Source organism: Aquila chrysaetos, chromosome 10 (genome assembly GCF_900496995.4).
Source record: "Aquila chrysaetos chrysaetos chromosome 10, bAquChr1.4, whole genome shotgun sequence".
Classification (NCBI taxonomy): Eukaryota; Metazoa; Chordata; class Aves; order Accipitriformes; family Accipitridae; genus Aquila; species Aquila chrysaetos.
Window position 1 is genome coordinate 17,549,810 of NC_044013.1, and position 19,015 is coordinate 17,568,824.

Sequence of the window (19,015 nt, forward strand, 5' to 3'; positions counted from 1 at the left end):
CACTCATATTTAGTGGTGCCCCACAATATGCCTTTAGAATCCTTGTACTTTTTTTACAGACTGAAAGCATGAAATCTGTTTTCACACATCTTGAGGTTATTTGGAGATTCCTAAATGAATGCAACTGTTTAGAAAATCCTCCATACAGAGCTTCACCTCTAAGCCTCATTTCCACATGGAAGACATCAGACTGCAGGGATCACATTCTTAATATGCAAGAGCTTAAAATATTCAAAACATTTCAAAAATTCTAAATTTTTAATGCTTAAAATACCGATCATTTTCCAGCAATCCAAGCTGCTTTCTGGAATCCAGTGCCAAGCTCAGTACATTTTCTATGACAATGAACGTAAAAGACCTACAGTACTGCAAGCAACAGAACCACAAAGATCTAAAATGTTGCTTAATTAGTTTGGGAGGCTTAGAGCTATTTTGTATCTGTTAAATTTAATATTTCAACAAGAAAAAAGGCATACATACTTGGTGTTATGAGTGTCCTGGGCAATAACTGACTAGTAGCAAATAACAACCCTGAAACTCTCAAAAATGCTTTAGTGCACGGCCTTGCCTTTGGTGGTGGCATTTCCCATTCAAAAATCCTCTCGATGGCTGTACTCAGGGGTTGGATACAGGAAATGACCTTTGACAAGTGCAGCAGTTTCTTTCTGTGGGACAATGTTCATTCTGTCTACAAGGTTTCCTATTGAGCTCTTGATATGGTTTCAGCTCTATTTATGAAGGGTTACACCAAGAAGGGAACTACTAGGTGGTTTATGACAAGATTGCTGCTGCAGATTTGGTACCTACTGTGATTTGTGTCACCCATTTAAGCCTCAGCCATAAAGCTGCACTTTTTATCAAGAATATTTGTGAATATATAACTGCTCTGAAGACATATGGCCAATAAATAATTCAAAGCTATCTATCTTCCCTGCAGTTTTCTTATACATCTACCACCTTTTAATGTTTAGTTGGCCTGGAAACGATATTCTTTATGGCACTTCTAGTATAAAAATGTTTACTGACTGGCAGTAGACTATTGATTTCCAGTGTGATACCTTGAAAATAAACCGTTCCCCCCCAGTCTCCATCTGCTTTGCTCTCCCATCTGCTATCAGCCCAGAGAAGCCTTGTTTTGCATTTTGGGTCCCTAAAAATGTCCATTTTCAATTATTGATTCAAAAATCATAACAATGTGATTGAATTCATTATTCCTTTTTCTCTCCCTCTCCCCCATCCTTTTGTTTTCTTTTCAGCTCTATATCCATTTACAGTCCTAAGGAGAATCCTAATGCGTTTGATGCTGCTGCTTTCTTCCAGTCAGTGGGAAACTTCCTGGGGATCTTTGCTGGATCATTTGCCATGGGATCCTCTTATGCTGTTGTCACAGCTTTAATATCCTTTATGGTTTGTTTTCAGAGAGAAAATCTATATATGTTGGAAAAATGTGTGATATCTGAGACTGACCATCTTTAGTTTGAATCTGAACATTTTCACTGTTGATTCAAGACTTTGGAAACAAACAGTCAAGTCATAAATTGACAGGAAATGTCACTTGTCAGAATCCATAAAGAACTTCATATGCAAATTTCTTTTTAACATTAGGCAAGACTCTGATCTTTATTTTACTATTTGTAAATAATTACACTTTTTGGAAAGTGTTTTGAAGTATTTTGAGGTTAAAACATGAATTTATGAACTACAGCAACTTATTTATGAACTACAGACTAGCAGCAATTATACAAAAATACAAGGCAAATGCGACTACAAATCAAGTCAGTCAGTTTACCTAAACTAGAAATAAAAGGCATATCTGTTGCCCTCCATTTTTTCTTGTATTTTACAGTTCTTCATGTAAAATACTATTATAGAAAGAGCAGCAATTTTCATCTTTCTTGCATTGATGCAAATGTAAACAAATGCCAGTTTGTTTACAAAACTGGACAAAATTAGTTTCTTTTCCCTTTTTCTGGGCAAAGAATATCAAATGCAACCAATTAGGCATTAGTTCAAAAACCACAAAAGTACCTGAAATAGCCGACTTGTAGAATTCACCTGTTTAAAACCTGTGCTGGATTTTCCTCCTTGTTTGAGATAATTTAGAAGCTGTGCAGTTTTTCCTGAATTCAACTTGTATAGATGAGTATGGTGGGGGAGCTTGCTTGCTTTCATCCTTTATCAGGTTGGGGGCAATTTTAGCTTACAAAACAGGTGAGTTTTATTTTTCCTTAGTAATCTCCTAGCACTTGACAAAATTTACAAAGCTGCGTGAGTTTCCAATGTTGGAGACAGGTCTGTTTTTTCTCCTGTCCTGGAGTGCCTTCTTATCAGCAGAAGCCGCTGGTCTTACAGGTACGTGTCACATTTTATTGAATAAAAGCAGTTTTATAACATGCCCCTAGTATGGGGAAATGGCGTGTTTATTTTGGGCATAACATCATATATAAATCTTCTAAAAGTCAGTTGCTGTATTGGAGACGGTTTCATCTTTAAGAACAAATCTGTAGAGACACCAAGTAGTTCTTCCAGACAGGACTTATTATGAGGCTAAAGTCCTCAGTCTTCCTCACGTTCCCTACATTGTCCCATCCCTATTAGTCCCACTATTAATCCCACTATTTTCTGCCCGGCTATAGGACCAAAGATGACGGTAAGTACAAGAAAGCAAATATACAGTACCATGTGACTGTCAGAGACTGTGCTCCTCTGCATACACTGCATGTCCTGGTCCCTCCTCCTTTTTCCCAACTATCAATGACTAAACAGAGGACAAGGTCATCCTCAGTGTTGCCAGTGGGTTGCAGACACCTCTGGATTTTAAAAAAAAAAAATTGCATCTTGTTCAGTGCACCTACATAAACACCTTTCGCAACAGGAGAGGTACAGTCATGTCCCAGTGACAGATGGAAAGACGTGTAATCTGATTGGTTTTTAGTTAACACCAAGAAAGAAATTGTACAATCACAATCAAGTACATACCCAGGGACTGCATCAAAGAGTCCACAGAAGTTTAGGCAAAAACTGCAAATGGATAGTTTACCTAGACAGCAATCTATTGTAGAGTGTATAATTGTAAAAAGCCTTTTGAAGTCAACAGTTATATTTTTACTGACTTCTGTGGAGCCAGCATGTTACTTTTTTAATAATAGCCACACAATGAAACTATTACCAAATGGGTATTAACATTTGCATCTTCTGGCATCTTTGCTTATTAAATATACAATTTTGCATCCTGCTGACTGACAAAATCTTCAGGCCAATGAATAAAATGAGGGGCGCATGAATGGAACAAAAGGGTGGTATTCCATCACATGAAGAAAATCAGATACCAGCTGGAATAAAAGTCCATTTTGTGTCTTAACAGCTCTTAAATCTGTGACATGATTACTATATAAAAATGGAAGCAAAGGAGGATGATAGTTAATCACCTCCTACTGGAGGTACTGATTTCATATATATATATATATATATTAAAAATATCTGAAATAAAAGACTTAATTATTGAACACCACAGATGGTTTTTACAGTAGCCATGGTAAGGAATTTTAAATGGACAGAGAAAGCGCCAGAGAAAGAGAGTGGAAACAAAGTAAAGCTCCAATTTAAGGGGAAAAGATAGAAAAATGTGGGGAAATTTAGCTATTTCTTATAAATAAAGGAATTGATAGGGGCATGTAAAAGAGAATTGCTCTACCAACACAAAAATTCCAAGGAAAATATATCAAGCCCTTTTAGGTTTAGCCTTTATTCATGGGTGTGTTCTGAGTTTCAGGTGGAAATTTTTTAATTACACTGTTGTGAGGAGGCAAAGTTTAATCCTGAAAGTTTTATCAGTTGAATCTTTGTCATTTAGTTTCTGTGAAAGGCTTTTGTCAGAAGCTGTTAGAGTGGAAAAAACTCATGGAGCCTTTCTTGTAGTTTCAGAAGTTCAAAGCTGTGTTTTGTAAATGCGTTGACTTTATTAGTACTGTGCTAACATCATACTTTAGAGTGGATATTTTTAATTGTCTGGTTTAACCATTTATGATGTTGCTTTCATCTTCTCTCAGTCTCATCTGAAATAGCTCCAACTCCCCTCCTTTCAAAATATGGCTTTAAACGTCCAGTTCTGCAGGAGAGTTACTGGATTGGTTAAGAACTTTTCAGCCAGCTCAGGTTCTGTTGGAGGTATAGATTTCAGAGGTGGCTCTAATTTCTCATACCCGTGCTAAGGAAATCTGTGTAAAATGCAGTAACTGCGTGCAGTCTTCCACACGGGCGTGTTATGTACAAAGCACCTGTTGCAGAAGGCATGGGGAGCCCAGGGAAAAGCCTGTCATCCTTCAGAACACATTCAGCTCTTAATCCATACTCTATCCCAGTCTTTTCCAGCTTACTTGCTTTGCCCTTTGACTGTCTCAATGCACACACCACTGGTTTTACAGTCAAGTGTGTCTATTCTCAGAAGCAATCATTAGAATTAAGAGAGCATCATAACCATGCAATGACACTGCTGAACCACTCCATTCAATGAACTAAACTCCTAGTTTGAAGTCTTTGACTTCAGTAGACTTGCTTCAAAAATTAACTTGATCCATTGTACATTTACACTTATATTCATCTTGGTTTTCTTTGGTTATTGTGTTTCCTCTGTTCATTCCTTCTAAATGAACTTCAAAGGATTAACACTAGACATCAGTATTTCCCTGTAGCTATCAAGTAATGTAATTGCAAAAGATTTTATTCTTATAATGCTTTCCACACTAGTTCTTCAATCACTATGAGCCTTTTATAGTCTAAAATTGAAGTATGTCATAATTTATAACTAACGGGCTATAATGTTTTTGTGTAGGTATAGTAGGTGGTAGAGCTCACTTGTTCAGCTTGCAGATTTTTTTAAATGAAATGTAAATGGAGAGTGGTACGGGTCAACATTTTGTAAAATATTTTATTCCTCTACCTCAAGATATCCCATGATACATAACACACAATATATGGGCCTGACCCTGGTTGAAGAACGGATTTGATCAAACCAGCAAATCAAAATAAAAATCTGGGACAACTACACAATTATTGTTATACTGATAACTGTAAATTATAAATTAATGTTAAGGTTATTAATTTTATAGCTATATCATCAAGCTGTGACATATGCATGATAAATTGATTCATATACAGTAGAATCTAATTTGTGCACTTTCTGATTTGCCCTGAAGTATATCATTCCTGACTGCTGAGCAAAGTTGTAATAACAGAGTGTATAGTAAGGTCAGTGTTGATATAGTTGCTTTCATTTTCAAACTTCATTACAGAGTATTTACTAGTAGGCTATGAAAAAAAAATCATAAATAATTTAAACACTTGTCAAAATAAATGAGGAAAGTACACCTTACATTTATTAATTGCTTGTTCTCTTGCTTTATAATTAACAAAATTTGCTAATTTTTAAATGATCACTTAGGCATTAGTCTGTGAAAGATTCCATGATGTATATGGTCATTTAGTGTTCACCTCAGTTAAACCCTCTCCATCTACAGCTATTTGAACTAAGTAGATATTCAGATAAAAAGAGATTAATATACCTGCAAAAATGCACTCAAATATATGTATGTGAATTTATTTGCATGTATGTATTCAATTAACGCATACTTCAAAGTCATATAGAATTTATCAGTGGAAAAGCATCAAAATTACAGCCAACCACCTGTGATTTTTACATGCCAAAGACATGTGCTATGAAGCTAAGAAAGACAATAGATCTTGAAGGAAAAAATGTTGGAGGGGATCATCTTTGTTCCTTTCCTGCTTTTCAGACCCCAGCCCAAATGTATTGTTTTCTGATCATTATAAAGGAAATAGCTTGTGATAATAAATTACTGCTGCTTCCTTACCCTCAGCAATTCTTGTCTGAACATTTGGTGATATGTCTGACACCTGCCTTCTTATTCAGGAGCTCACAGGAGAGCTAGTGAGAAAGCTTTTCCTCAAAAAATAAATAAGCAGCTTATTATGACTGATGGACTCAGGACAAGTCCAAAGATCTGGTCTGTCACTCGGGCAGTTTTTTGCTACCTTTGTATTTAGGACATAGCAAGAACAGACATCACCAACTTCCATTTGCTTTAGTATTGCTGGCAAAGTGCATTTATTCTCATAGCTGCTCACTGTTCCTATCTATTTGCTGTAATTTGTCTTGGATCCATCATCTACCTCATTGCTTTTTTAAAATACTGTGACCAGTTCTTCTTGTATCACTCTCACAAGGGATCTACCAAAACATTTCTGTCTGCAGTTCTGAGCACTGTGAGCACAATGCGGGTTGGTACCTGACTGGCTTCAGTTCACTGAGCTGACATTATTCTATGAAAGGAGGTTATTCTGGGCTTTAAATTCTAAACTTTGTGATTTTCTTTCCTTTATTCATAAGTAATGGGCCATGTTGTGTCATACAGAGAAGTAAGCAGTTTCCTCCCAGTAAGGAGGGAGAAGGGATAGCTTAGCTTCTAGGTCAAAAGGAACACGACCTCAACTCTCTTAAGCTGTAGTTCTGCCACTCCTAGGAGGAAAGGATGAAATTTGGGTCTAATTAGGAAAGCAGACCCATAGTAGATAAGAAGATGGCATTTGCACTGCTGTGCAGAGACAGATGACAATTGGAATAGTTTGCTTACTAATCCATTACTTGCCTGTAGGACTTCAGAGATGGCTCTGGATGATTTATGTGGTATTCTAAGATGGGGGATGTCAAGTGGATCCTGTACTTTAGAGGAAGCTCTAGACATGCTTTGGTGACAAATAAGCTAGATCCAACACACTGTGCAGTTTCAGTTATCCCATTTGCCCTTTCAACAGCATCACTTGACCAGACTATGCACACACCTGAGTCAGTGCTTGGGTCTGGCTAATTTAGGTGCTGTTGTAGGTACAGCCTTTTAAGACAGTAAGGGAAAAAGAGAAAAGTGATTGTTTTTAGAGAAAAGTACATATTCTAGCATGGCATTAGGCTGAGATCAATGATCAGTTGCATAAAATGAGGGTAGTGGAGTCTTATTGCTAGTGAATAGGCTCAGGATAAACAGGGTAAGCACTCTTAGCATGTCTAGAATAAAACCTGTTATGTCTCACCACAGGAGTTCCAATCTAAATTGAATTCGGCGATTCATCTGGGATTACAAAAGTACAACACTGAAGCTCAGGTCTCACTTGAAGCAGCCAGGTGCAATACCAATGATTGGTCCTCAGATGAGGGCCTAAAAAATTCCCTCAGCTCTGTCTTTTGTTGCTTTCTGTCACTTCAACATAAAATCAACCTCAGACAACTCCAGAGATGAAAGCTCATGAACAAAGTGCCAGCTTTGGTTCTGCATTGGTGCAGGTCTGGTGAAAGAAGCCTTAAATCTTGGCTTTAATATCAAGAAAATGATTAGTCACACTTCGTACCCTCAGTGAAAATGGACTGAATAGGGATATGGTTGCTACTGGGTTTATAGCCTTATTACTGCAACAATTTGATACAGAAAACAGTGCCTCATTTCTTGCCGCTCATACACTCAGTCTGAACTGGGATGTGCCCAGTAGGTGCTGTGGAGATATTCAGACATAAATATGACTCCGAAGTAAACATTAAATGATTTAAATAATTTCTCTATTACCCAGTCCTCATTGTTCTCTTTTCTACACATTTCACTGCCTTTGATGAAAGACCAGTTCCCGTTGCTTGTTTTACTGTGGGATTTGCAGTATGTTGTGCATCATTAGAGAGGCATCCCTGAAGCTCTGGAATGCTTCGAAGTTGGGATGAAAACCTGTCAGTTTACCTACAGATCTTTCCAAATGAAGTTATACATTTTATCCACTCCCTTGTTTCCCCAGAAGGTAGAGGTTTGGGGTCTTTTTTCACCACTAAAAGACCTGACAGCTGGAGACATAATGTTAGTTTTATTCTCTCAGATTAGCAAATTCTGAAGTTTAAATTGTGGCTAGTCACTTCCAGGTTTGCACTAAAAGCACACTGCGCATGCCGCCCTTCTCTGACAGAAGACAGACTTTTTTCCAGTTTTTCTCTTAGAAACAGATATTGAAAAGCAAGGTTACGTTTCCTTTTGCCCATTTGTGAAATGCTCAAAAAAAAAAAAAATTTCTCCTTCAGTGACAATATAGGAATTATTTTTAGATCAATGCTTACAAATTAATGCTCACACTGTCATGTTAATGTTCACACTGTCAGCAAAATACTTTTAAAGATATGTTACTCCTTTATCCTATAGTATCTTTTGATATTACTAGCTTTTGTCCTAACAACAATTTCAACTACAAGTGTTCAGCAAAACTAATGTAAGAATAAGTTCTCTAATTGTATTAACAGCTAACAAGCTATCGCTATTTCTCTGTTATATAAGGAGAAAAAAAAATCAAATAAAATGGTAGGATTTTATTTCTATAAAACCTCTTCAAAGAGGTTGAGCTACAGCTGGAAGTTTACTAATGACTATAAACATTTTACTGTGACGTTTCTCATTCTTTATATTAAGGGAAAAAAATCAGTAACTTTATTAATAAACACAGGGAGCTGTATTGCACTTAACAACTGATCACCCATTTCAAGTCAAAAGGTTCTCTGTTTACTTTAGGTTAACATTTTTTTTAGCAATTGTAGTACTAAGTATCTCAGTAATTGCTAAATTTGCCACTTAAAAATGAAACAATGTAACAGCACTGAAAAAGGGAGATGAGTCCCTGTGGCAGTACCTCGGTAACAGTCCCCAACACCCTGAAATTAAAGCACTGAGCACTAACGACTGGTAAAAGGACCATCTCACTTTATCTGCCTCCCTGTATCCAATAAATACTTTCTGTTTACAATTCCAGTATTATCATAGTTGGTCTTACCTGTTTCTCCATGAAAGAAACCCTACAAAAACTTAACAACCTAATTTACGTGCCATACACAGTTCCTACAGTATTTTGCTACCCAGGTAACTTCAAAATCTAGCTTTAATAGTCCTACAAAGAAATCCAGATTGTTATTTCCTTCTAACTAAAAGTTCTGTGTTTGCCTCTTTAGGTACTTCTCTTTCCTTTGTAGTTGCATTAACATGTAATTGGTCATTACTCTTAAGTAATCATTTTTATGGAAATGCATTGCAAACAATTTTCTCCAAGCATTTTAATGAACCATTCATTGCAAGAGGCATGGCGGGTACATATTAAGTCTTCAATTGTAGCAATTGAAATATTCCACTGCATTCCCTCGGTCTTCCCTGGAAACGAGGTGTCTGGTTTCTACACTTGCATGATTCAGATCATTTATTCCTATTGTAAAATCAGAGTTAGGCCATTTTATTCCTCATGTCACTCTCTCAGTTCTCTCACTTCCCATAATTAACAGTTTCTTAGCAGTCAAAAAAAATTTTATAATCATAGTTGAATTTAATAGTCAATTTTAAAAATGCAACACTTGGCATGATGATGATTCTTGTAGAAGGAAGTGATGCAGAAACTCTTATCTCCATTTCTGTTACTGAGCCTGCAGCTAGTGATACTTAGCAATGTTACTGCTTGGCTATATATTTTAACTGAAATTTCATTGTTTGAGCATCCCATTGCATATTATTAATGCCTTGAGAATTTTTAAACTCCCCAGATCAGTTCTGCACAATCAAATACAGTTACTGAGAAAAATGACTTGGACGCATTTAAGAGAACAATTAGACCTCACAAAAACATGAACTTCATGGAATGTATTTAGGCAGTGATAATCTCACTACTCCCCACATTATTTACTGTAAAGAAAAGTCTTAGTGTAGTTAGAAAAAATAAATATCAAAACAGACATAAGAAAATAAATATTAAAAAATAAAGACAGAGCAGTTAAAGCTCAGTGGAATTTCTCTTGGCTACAGAGACTGTGTTCTGTAGAAGTAGTACAGGTAAGTTTACAATATAAAGAGAACCCAGAAGCAAAGAAAATGTCCACAGTGGTTTGTGGGGGAAAAAAAAAGATTTGCTTTCTCATTTTCTTTCTGATGGCAGTTATCCTATGTGCCCAATTCATCTCAAAATTTTTTACTCCATACTTTTTTCTTCCATCAAAGGCATATTGATGCCAGGCCTCTGATCTTCCCAGAAACAAGAGGGGCTTGCAAGTAAAGAAAGTTGGTTCTTGCTGGACAATATTTTCATGGTTAGCAATCCAGAGAGAGTCAGAAACTTGAGAAAGACATGGTAAGGTAATAATTATTTCAACTGTTATGTGGCAATGTACTGTTCCCCCCTACACACACACACTCCCCCAACTGAAATAGTTTCAGCATTGTCTAAATTTTTACTTTGCCATGGTTCCGTATCTATACCGTGCTTTAGGGGAGGAGGATATTTCACCTACCTCCAGGGCCCTCTTGCTGCTAAAATTCAAACATTTAGAGGTTTGGATAAGCCTGTTAACGAACCTATGGAGGCACTGGCACTTTCACCTGACACTAGTTCAGTACATCACCATCCATTTTTTCCTGTGACTGTGTGAAGCCTAGCTGCTTCTATTAATCCTTTTGAAGTAGCAGATTGTTTTATATTGGGTTTGCTGTGCTAAAGCCTGCAGCACTGTAGATTCTGCCCCCTTACTGAGCCTCTTCTTGCTGGCCTTTGTAAATTCAGGAGAGACACCATCCTGGAGAACATGGAGGAAGCCTTACCCTGTTTCCAGTCCAGGAGTGAAGGCACAGACTGGGATTATTTTCACAATTCTACTTCATGCTCTTTGCTTCCAGTAGAACTGGTTTATATGTTTCAGTTCATGCTAGTTTAACCCAATAAATGCCTAGAAATCTGCTGCACAGTCACACTGCAAGGATGGATGTTGCCTAAACCTGGACAGATATCTTTTTGCTTCCTTTGTTGCCTCAATATGTTTCCTTGGATTCATCAGTGTTATTTCAGTACATGTGAGCAGCCTGAGAGCTAAAAATTACCTAGCAATTTGCAGAGCAGCCCATGAGGAAGCAGAACTAAAATGCTAATTAGGGCATGTTGTAGCTCTTAGACAAGAGGCAGTGAGGAGGGCTGAAAGGCACAAGAACTAAAGCACTGTGGGGTGGATGGTAGAAGACTGCCTATATGTGAGCCCCAGAGATCACAGGCATGCAGTGATCACGCTGCAGGCTGGCTTTGTGCAAAACCAGTTGTTGCTCATGTGCTGTGCATCTAGAAACTGAGCAGAACTTGCATGTTCCACATGCTTCAGGAAATCGGGGCAGGGGGGTTCAGGGAAATGGTGATCAGAATGGACATGAACAAGCCCTGAGCTGTTGCGTAAATAATTATCTATGAAGACATGCCCCAAGTTTAAGAAAAGCACAGAGCTTTCTTAATCCATGAGCATTTACATATAGTTACTAGTGGACACTTATTTTGGGGTTTCCATTTTCTCCCTGTGCGGGTTTCTTCTGCTTTATCTGTGTCTAGAGCTGACAGGAAAGCACAGTTACAATCTTATCAGCTACTTTAATTATAATACTGCATTACAGTGACATTACTCAATGATTCTAGTGAGTTAGGACCAGGGCCAGGGAGGAAGTATTAAAAAAAAAGAAATATCACTATAATACAAATTTATTATTATTGTTCCTGATAAACCTGCTGCTCTGCTCCTTAAGACCTTCCACAGGCTGGGAAGTATAATTAGTGCCACATGGCTACAGTGATTGACATAGTCATTTTGGGCAATGCAGCTTGCACCTACCAGAGCATCAACTTTTTTTGTTTTGTTGTCCACCTTGCACGTTGTTACACACTGCTTATGATAAAGCTAACAATCAGGCACAGACTGAAATGACTTTCCCCTGTTACAGTCATTCAGTACCAAGTGCTCTCAAACCATTTAAATGTTATAAAATATTTTTTTTCCTTTCCTATTCAGTCTCTGCCAAAATTTTCAAATAATCTGAAGTCCTTCATATTACAATTATGCTAGTCTTGCCTGTCAGTCAGACTATGTTCAGATGTTACCATGTATTAATTCAAACAACATTTCTACAGTTTTTGGCCAAATACACAACAGTGGAAATGCTACGAATGCGTGATGGACCAGGTAGAAGATTCAAGACCTTCATGATTTTTAGCAAAGAAAAAAAATTCTTGTTTGTTTGAAAGATGCTCTTATAAAATATATCTTAAAGTTTGTTTGTTTACAAAGCATTGTAACATGCTGTTAACCATCTAATTACCTTTTTTCTGCAGCCTTTTCACAAACCTAAGTAAGAAAATAGAAGCAGCTAACTGTTTTTTCTTTGAATTTCAGGTATTGTTGCAGTCCTTTTCTGTGGAGTCACACAGGCCCATTATACCTACAACAATCTGTCACCAGATTCCAAAATGAGAACTAAACAGGTAGGGCATGGAAATAACTGTCTTTTTGTCTTCAGCTGGTGTAAGGAATAGACAGAGGTACTGGAATATAGCTGGACAGGATTTCGTTAATGTAAAGGAAGAGGCTTACGTCTTCATTAGGGGAAAGACTAGAGATTTCACTAGGAAGAGAGTAACAATTCTCTGGATAAGCGAAAAATATAAGAATCTATTCTTCCCAAGAGACCTGAAATGGCAGTCAAGGAGATGAAGGGTAAGGAGATAACAGTTTACGCTTGCTTCCATACAAAAATGCTACAAAGCTAAGGAAATCGAAGAGCTCTGGTAAATAAGAGAGAAGTGGTCTGAGTGATTGGATCCACGTGGATTTTTGCAAAGGGACTGTATGAACTGCAGTCTGGCCCGCAGACTTGAGTAATGACATCAATTCATTTCTGCCTCATTAAAAATCTGACATAATTAGAAAGATAGTAAATTTTTTCCATGGTGTTATTTAGAATTTAGAGATGAGAAATTTGGTCATCTGTTTTTCGTTTGAACAGGGGACTAGTGCAATTGTAATTATTTTTTAAAACTTGGGGCTGTTCTCAGTACTAGATATATGGCACTGCAATGTTCAAAATGCTTTTCAGCACAAGGAGTAATTTTAGACTAGCTTGCCAGTACCTAGATCCTGTGAGAAGTCATTTAAATGCAGTTTTCTTCCCTTTTAATGTTGACTCATATGTCCCAAGAACCCGAGGTTGTAGAAAATCTATCTCCTAGAACAAAATGGAAATATATGGTCTGAGACTATAATTTTTATGATGCAAGCGGGTACCTTTTTTCAGCAATTCCTCTGTTACCGGCATTGGAAATTTTACATAGAAAATGCCATTGCTTCTTGCACATGTCAATTTAATCAAAAATCCGATTTTCTGTCAAAACCAGTTTGATAGAAAAAATACTGGCCACAGTATCAGTTCAACTGTCAGACTTTCTCAGTTTTTAAATCACAAAAAAGTTTCTGGTCAGTATTTCCAGAATAAAGTGTTAGCTATTGAACAGGATAAGTCTTCTCAATTGCATTTCTTCATACCAGCAGAGGCTGATGCTTTTGAAAAGTATTCCACCAGAGAAGAGAACCTTTCTCTGATAACTGTTTTGTAAGGGAATAACATTTATATCTACTATAGAATTGTTTCTATTTTGCAGAAATACTGAATTGCATATGCCATTACTCCCCTTGCATATAACTGTTACAATTTGAATACAAGGCTTTTTCAGGGATTCATCTGCATGATTTGGTGATGCATAGCCTCAGAGAGAAAAAGAGAAAAAGAAGGTCCATGGTATTTTTAATTACATATAAACCCTTTCAACTACAGAATTAACTAACATTTGGTTTAAACACATACTGGTTTTCTTCATGTTTACTCTTCTATTCCCTCCCATTCAACAGTGCAAAACAAAATAGTGAAAATAAACTGAATCTACCCTTGAACACACAGAAAAGGGATTATGTGTTTCTCTATAGAGCTATGAGGTTTATGTACCCCTTCTATTCTGTTTTTCTCTTCCCCCCTAAGCTCTTAATCCTCAGCCTCCCTTACAATATGGTTCAAAAATTGTTGTTAAATTCATTTGAATTCTTCTAATTTATTTTCTAATCCAAAGATTACCCTTTCATATGCAGCTGTTTCAGCAAGACCTGCACTGCCTCCTTCTTTCTCTCCCCCCAAGAATTCTCTTCAAGCCAATTTACTAAGCCACACACTTGGCAATCTCATAATCATATATGACTTCAGTGCATTTTAAATGAAAATTGTTGCTCAGACAGACAGCTTCGCTCCCAATCTAAGTCATTTTTATTACTCATTACTGGCCAAAATCAAGGGCTTTTCAGTTCATTTATAGAATTATTCCAAAGCAGTCTCTCCCTTTTGTTACAATATGACAGATCTTTCAATAAGGACTGGTGAACTGTAATGCACACTGACAAAACAGTGAGTTAAGGCTGAAGCTAAAGCTAACAAAAAACATGGAAATTAGATTTAAAACTGTAAATCAGATTGTGAAATTGTGTTAGCTGTTTTTAAACAAATGCTTTTTCTCTGCTGCTTTGCATAATTTTCTTTACATTTTTTAGTGGCTGTTAAAATTTCATAGCTTGATGGTAAAATTCAGTACACAGTGATGGAGGTGGTATTTCTGGATATGATGCTGAGTTCTGCATTTCTCATAATACTTCATCATTTGCTTTAAAAAAATAGATAAGGAAGAAAAAGACCAGTATGATTTTTTTCAGATACTGATATAAAATGAAAACTTATCTACAGCTCTTAAATGAGAATTTAAGAACCTCTATTAAGAATGCCTGTTAAAAGATGCCATGTAATTATTAGTCCTCATGTATCCTTTATTATCCAGTCAATCGCTGTTTAACATTCCATGAAAGAGAAATATTAGATTTCAAGCACCTGAAACTTACAGAATCTGAAAGTATGAAGTAACACAAATCTTGTCACAAACAACAGATTATTTTAACGCTGTCATAAGAAAAGTAATATAACAGATTTAGTGAAAATGCAGGCTTTAGAGAGGTTTCATTCAATCCAATTATCGCAGTTCTCACTAAGCATTTATAAACATTCTCTGTGTTCTTATTGTTTGTTTTTAACATGAATGATGTTTTATAGCAGTATTTTTAAGTCATCATCATTGACCTGACTGTGGTCATACTGATTTTAACATTAAAATTGACACTGCCATCTGTGGCAACAGGGTTAGGTCAAACAGAGTGCTCCTGAGTTTCGTACATTTAAAGGTTAATTTGTCCAATATATCTTTAGTGAAGGGGAAGAGGAAACTGCTAGGACCTGATCAAAAGCTTTTTGATTCTGTGCAGCTTTCTCTAGAATTATTTACTGCTGCCAGTAAAACTTCACTTTATGCTGCAGGCAAACAACAGTTGCCAGTAAGTCAGTGGCTGGGCAGTGTGTTGCTAGATAAATAGAAATTACTGGTTTGTTCAAAGTGGGCAGACTGTAAATCCCTACAGGTCAGCTCTAGAAAGGGATGCATGGACAATACTGTGTTTTCTGCAGGAAGAGAAAACATTCATCACTATTTTTTTCTCTCTGCCCTCTATCAGTGTCACTCAAATGCCAAGCTAAGACCAGCACAGTTTCCTAGTGGTGGAGTGTTAAAAGAGACTTCTCACTTTTTCTAATGGCTGTAAATGTTATCCATCATACTTATGAGTTATATCATTTTCTGGTTATGTTCCTTTAACTCCAGCGAAAGCCACAACAAAGAAACCAGGGAGCAGGGCAATACCTCTCTTTGGTTAAGTGTGCAAGGGTATGGAGAATTCTGCTTTCAGACAAAATACTGCCAGCAAGTTAAAAATTCTGGAAGGGGAATTCTGAAATGCATCTCCTATGGAAGTAGAGCCAGGGAATTACTAGAAGGCACAGGAAAGCATGTCCAGCAGGGGGGTATGCCGCACACTGCCCTGCCTGTCTCCATTCCACCTGTCTGACCCTTGTTTACATAGTCATCTCTGAAATAGTTGTGTCTAATGAGCTTGTAAAGGTTGCTTTCTCAAATGAGGTGTAATAGCCTTTCTAACCACATTACCAGTTAAACAGTTACTCAGTTTTTTGCTGATCCCAATAACAAACCCATTAGGGAATACCTGCCTTATAGACAAAAGCTTCTGGCCTGATTGTTCAGCTGCACTGGGCATGCAGTATGCACAAGATGCGGCATTAAGATTTCAGCGGCCCTTTGCGTCCAAGGTTTTACATTAGCTTGAGGAGAGGGCGAAGGTAAAACAAGAGAACTCAGTACTGCATAACTTCTGAGTAACTTTACCAAAGCATGTAGTCTTACTAGGACTACTTGAGCTAATTAACTTACACTGAAGGACTGAAAGTTCAGACTGGTCTTTGCTCACTGATGGACATAGTACTGATTGCTTCAAATATTAATCTCCACACTATAAAGCAGACATGATTATCTCTGATTATTAAAAGTCATCATTTTTCAGAGGAGCAGCTAATATTTCCTGGAAATCCCTTGAAAATACATTAAGTTTTCAAAACTTTCTTAGCTCATTTATGATATAGCTATACATTTTCCAACAAAGAAACAGGCTAGGAATCAATCAGCTGATTGCTGGATCATAAATGGAGCTGTATTCCAAAGACAGTTTGGTGTAAAAGGGTCATGTTTATAAGCATATTAATTTAATGCTAATTAATCATATTAATTGAAACAGGCTGACAAAACAGTCATGAAACATTTATTTAATTCCTTAAAAACTGTAAAACAAATCGTCATGGTCTCTTGACCCTGATATGTCATCAAATAGCCTCAGTATGGACTTTAGACTTGATGCTGTTCCATCCATAATTATAGACTCACTTCTGAAGCAAATAGGAACAGGAGAGTATAACTTAAAAAGTATGGCAATGGAGATGTCCAAATCTACTGAAAGCAGGGGAAAAAAAAATAATAATCAGTGAATCAAAGCAGTGGTTCCTGAACAGCATCAGACAATGTTTAGTAAAAAGAGCATTGCAGGACTAAAGGCAAAGAGGTGGCTGAAGTCAGTTTTTGTCTCACTATACCCAAATGAAGCACCATCGCTGTGATCTAGTCATTCTGTTGCTTTTCTGCTGGCCTAAACATCTCATGAACAAGTTACAAGCAGACCTACACTCAGAATTGAAGCAACAAATCTTCTTTCTCTAGATACGTGATACAATGACTACCTCATAGGATTCTGCCGTCAGCTATCTTTTTGTAAGAAAATAATGCACTGCAAATTCTGCTTCAGTAGCAGAATGATTTCTCCTGAGTTTGTTGTTAAAAGCACATGCTAGGAACTGCAGCTACTGTTTTTATCTTTCTGTGAGAGAAGGGGAGTGGCTGAGTAGAGATGGCTGTGTACTACTACTGCCAAAACTGCATCAATCTGCTGTTTGCGTGGGGTCCCACTCCAGATACCTAGCACCCATATTGTATTTGGGAGAAGCAGCCCTCTAAAGTCATAGGGAGCAAGAGCACAAAATGAAATGGTCTAGTGCCCTTATCTTAAACCCTCCACAGTCACACAGGACGTGTGTGCGCCCTGTGGCTTTGGTCCTGCTATTTGTATGAGTGTTTAAGAGACCAAACAATTAGAGCTGTACTTACTTCTAAAGCACACAGCCTATATTAATTTATCTCTGGCCTACTATTTTCTGTTATCAGACATTGGATTGTTTATAAATAATTAGTTTACACTTTTAGGAAGAAAAGGCCACACAAATGTCAGGATATAATGGCTCTTACAATTCAGTCTCTTGACTTTTAAAAAATTGGAGAGTATTTCTAGACTGAGGAATACCCTACTTACAGCAAAATATCCTCGATAATTAGCAAAGCAGCAACCACCACAAAAGGTAACTCATCCTTTTTAAATGAGCAGCCTAATTGGCAGCTGTTGTTGTCATTTGTTCAGGACCTCAACTTAGGAAAAAATGACCTTTAAGGCACTGCAAGAGGTCAGATGTTTCCACATAAATGACTGGCAGAGAGAAAGACTGAGAGAAAAGGCAGTTATCTTTCCAACAAGATTACCACCAGTACCAGATTCTAATCAGTCTTTGCATATGTGCTGTGCGGGAGGAATCTGTTCTTCCAGCACACTACAATCACAGTGCCTGCAGGAAAATTTCATACTAGAATGTTTTTTCATTATCTTCTGAGGTATATAGCACCATTGGCTGTCTGATATAAGATAATGTATTTGATGGCTAATGCTCTGTCTGAGGATAAACTGGAAATTCTTTTTAACCTAATACATGGCACTCGGGTCTGGCATTCTTCAAAAAGTGTACAGGAGGTCCTTGCCTGAAGGATCCAATAAAGTCCAAATTCCTAGTTAGCATTAAACAGGTTGCATGCATGAAGTATTTTCCTCCATTTAAGTGGAGACTGAGCATAAAAGTTAGCTCTGATTGGCACTATCTCCTTCTGTGTCATGGCTCCCTTTCTGCAGCTGAACGAAAAAACCCTAATTTCCAACCTCCTTGAACTCCTGCAAGTTCAGACTCAAAAGCAATAAATACTGGGGCTTCAGGCAGTGCTGCTCAGGAAAAAGTCCAAGTGACCAAATTACAGTGGTCAGTAGAAAAGTCTGAAGAAGCAGCTATTTCTGATAACAAGAATAAGAAAACGTAGCATTTGGGAAGATTTATTTGTATTGGAATAGTATTAGTATACTTTTGTCCTTGTTTTAGCCAGTTTTGCTTAAACAGTCTGAAAGTTAGCTACATTGGAAAAACCTTGCTCTTGTTTTTTTGTATTTTACCCAGGTTTGGTTTTTGTTTGGGTTTTTTTTTTTTTGAGAGACAAGGCCTATAGCAAAACCTTCATTTGGTAGCTGTTCAAAATGATCAGGGAGGACACAGAAATGTCCCTGTTCTTTTACTTTCTGAGAGAAGAAAATGATACAGACATAAAAAGGTTATAAGCACAAGTTAAAAAAAGAAGAATGGCTTATGCTGCATTTAGCATATGGCTTTTAGGAATAGATACCTGAAATTGTAAGTAGAAATTTCTGCTAACTTTGAGACACCTAACTTATACTGAAAACAACAGAAGTCACAGTCTTAGACCCTTCTAAAAGTCCAAAAGCTCA

General features: G+C 37.2%; 1 protein-coding gene across 1 annotated transcript in view; it reads left to right on the top strand.

The window, feature by feature from the left end:
• Nucleotides 1-19,015, top strand: part of SLC9A9 (solute carrier family 9 member A9) — a 222,127-nt gene that overhangs the window by 88,192 nt on the left and 114,920 nt on the right. The window contains exons 7-9 of the mRNA XM_030028894.2: nucleotides 1,257-1,395; nucleotides 2,247-2,352; nucleotides 12,275-12,363. Coding sequence (XP_029884754.1) covers nucleotides 1,257-1,395; nucleotides 2,247-2,352; nucleotides 12,275-12,363 — 334 coding nt within the window. The remainder of the gene's footprint in view (nucleotides 1-1,256; nucleotides 1,396-2,246; nucleotides 2,353-12,274; nucleotides 12,364-19,015) is intronic.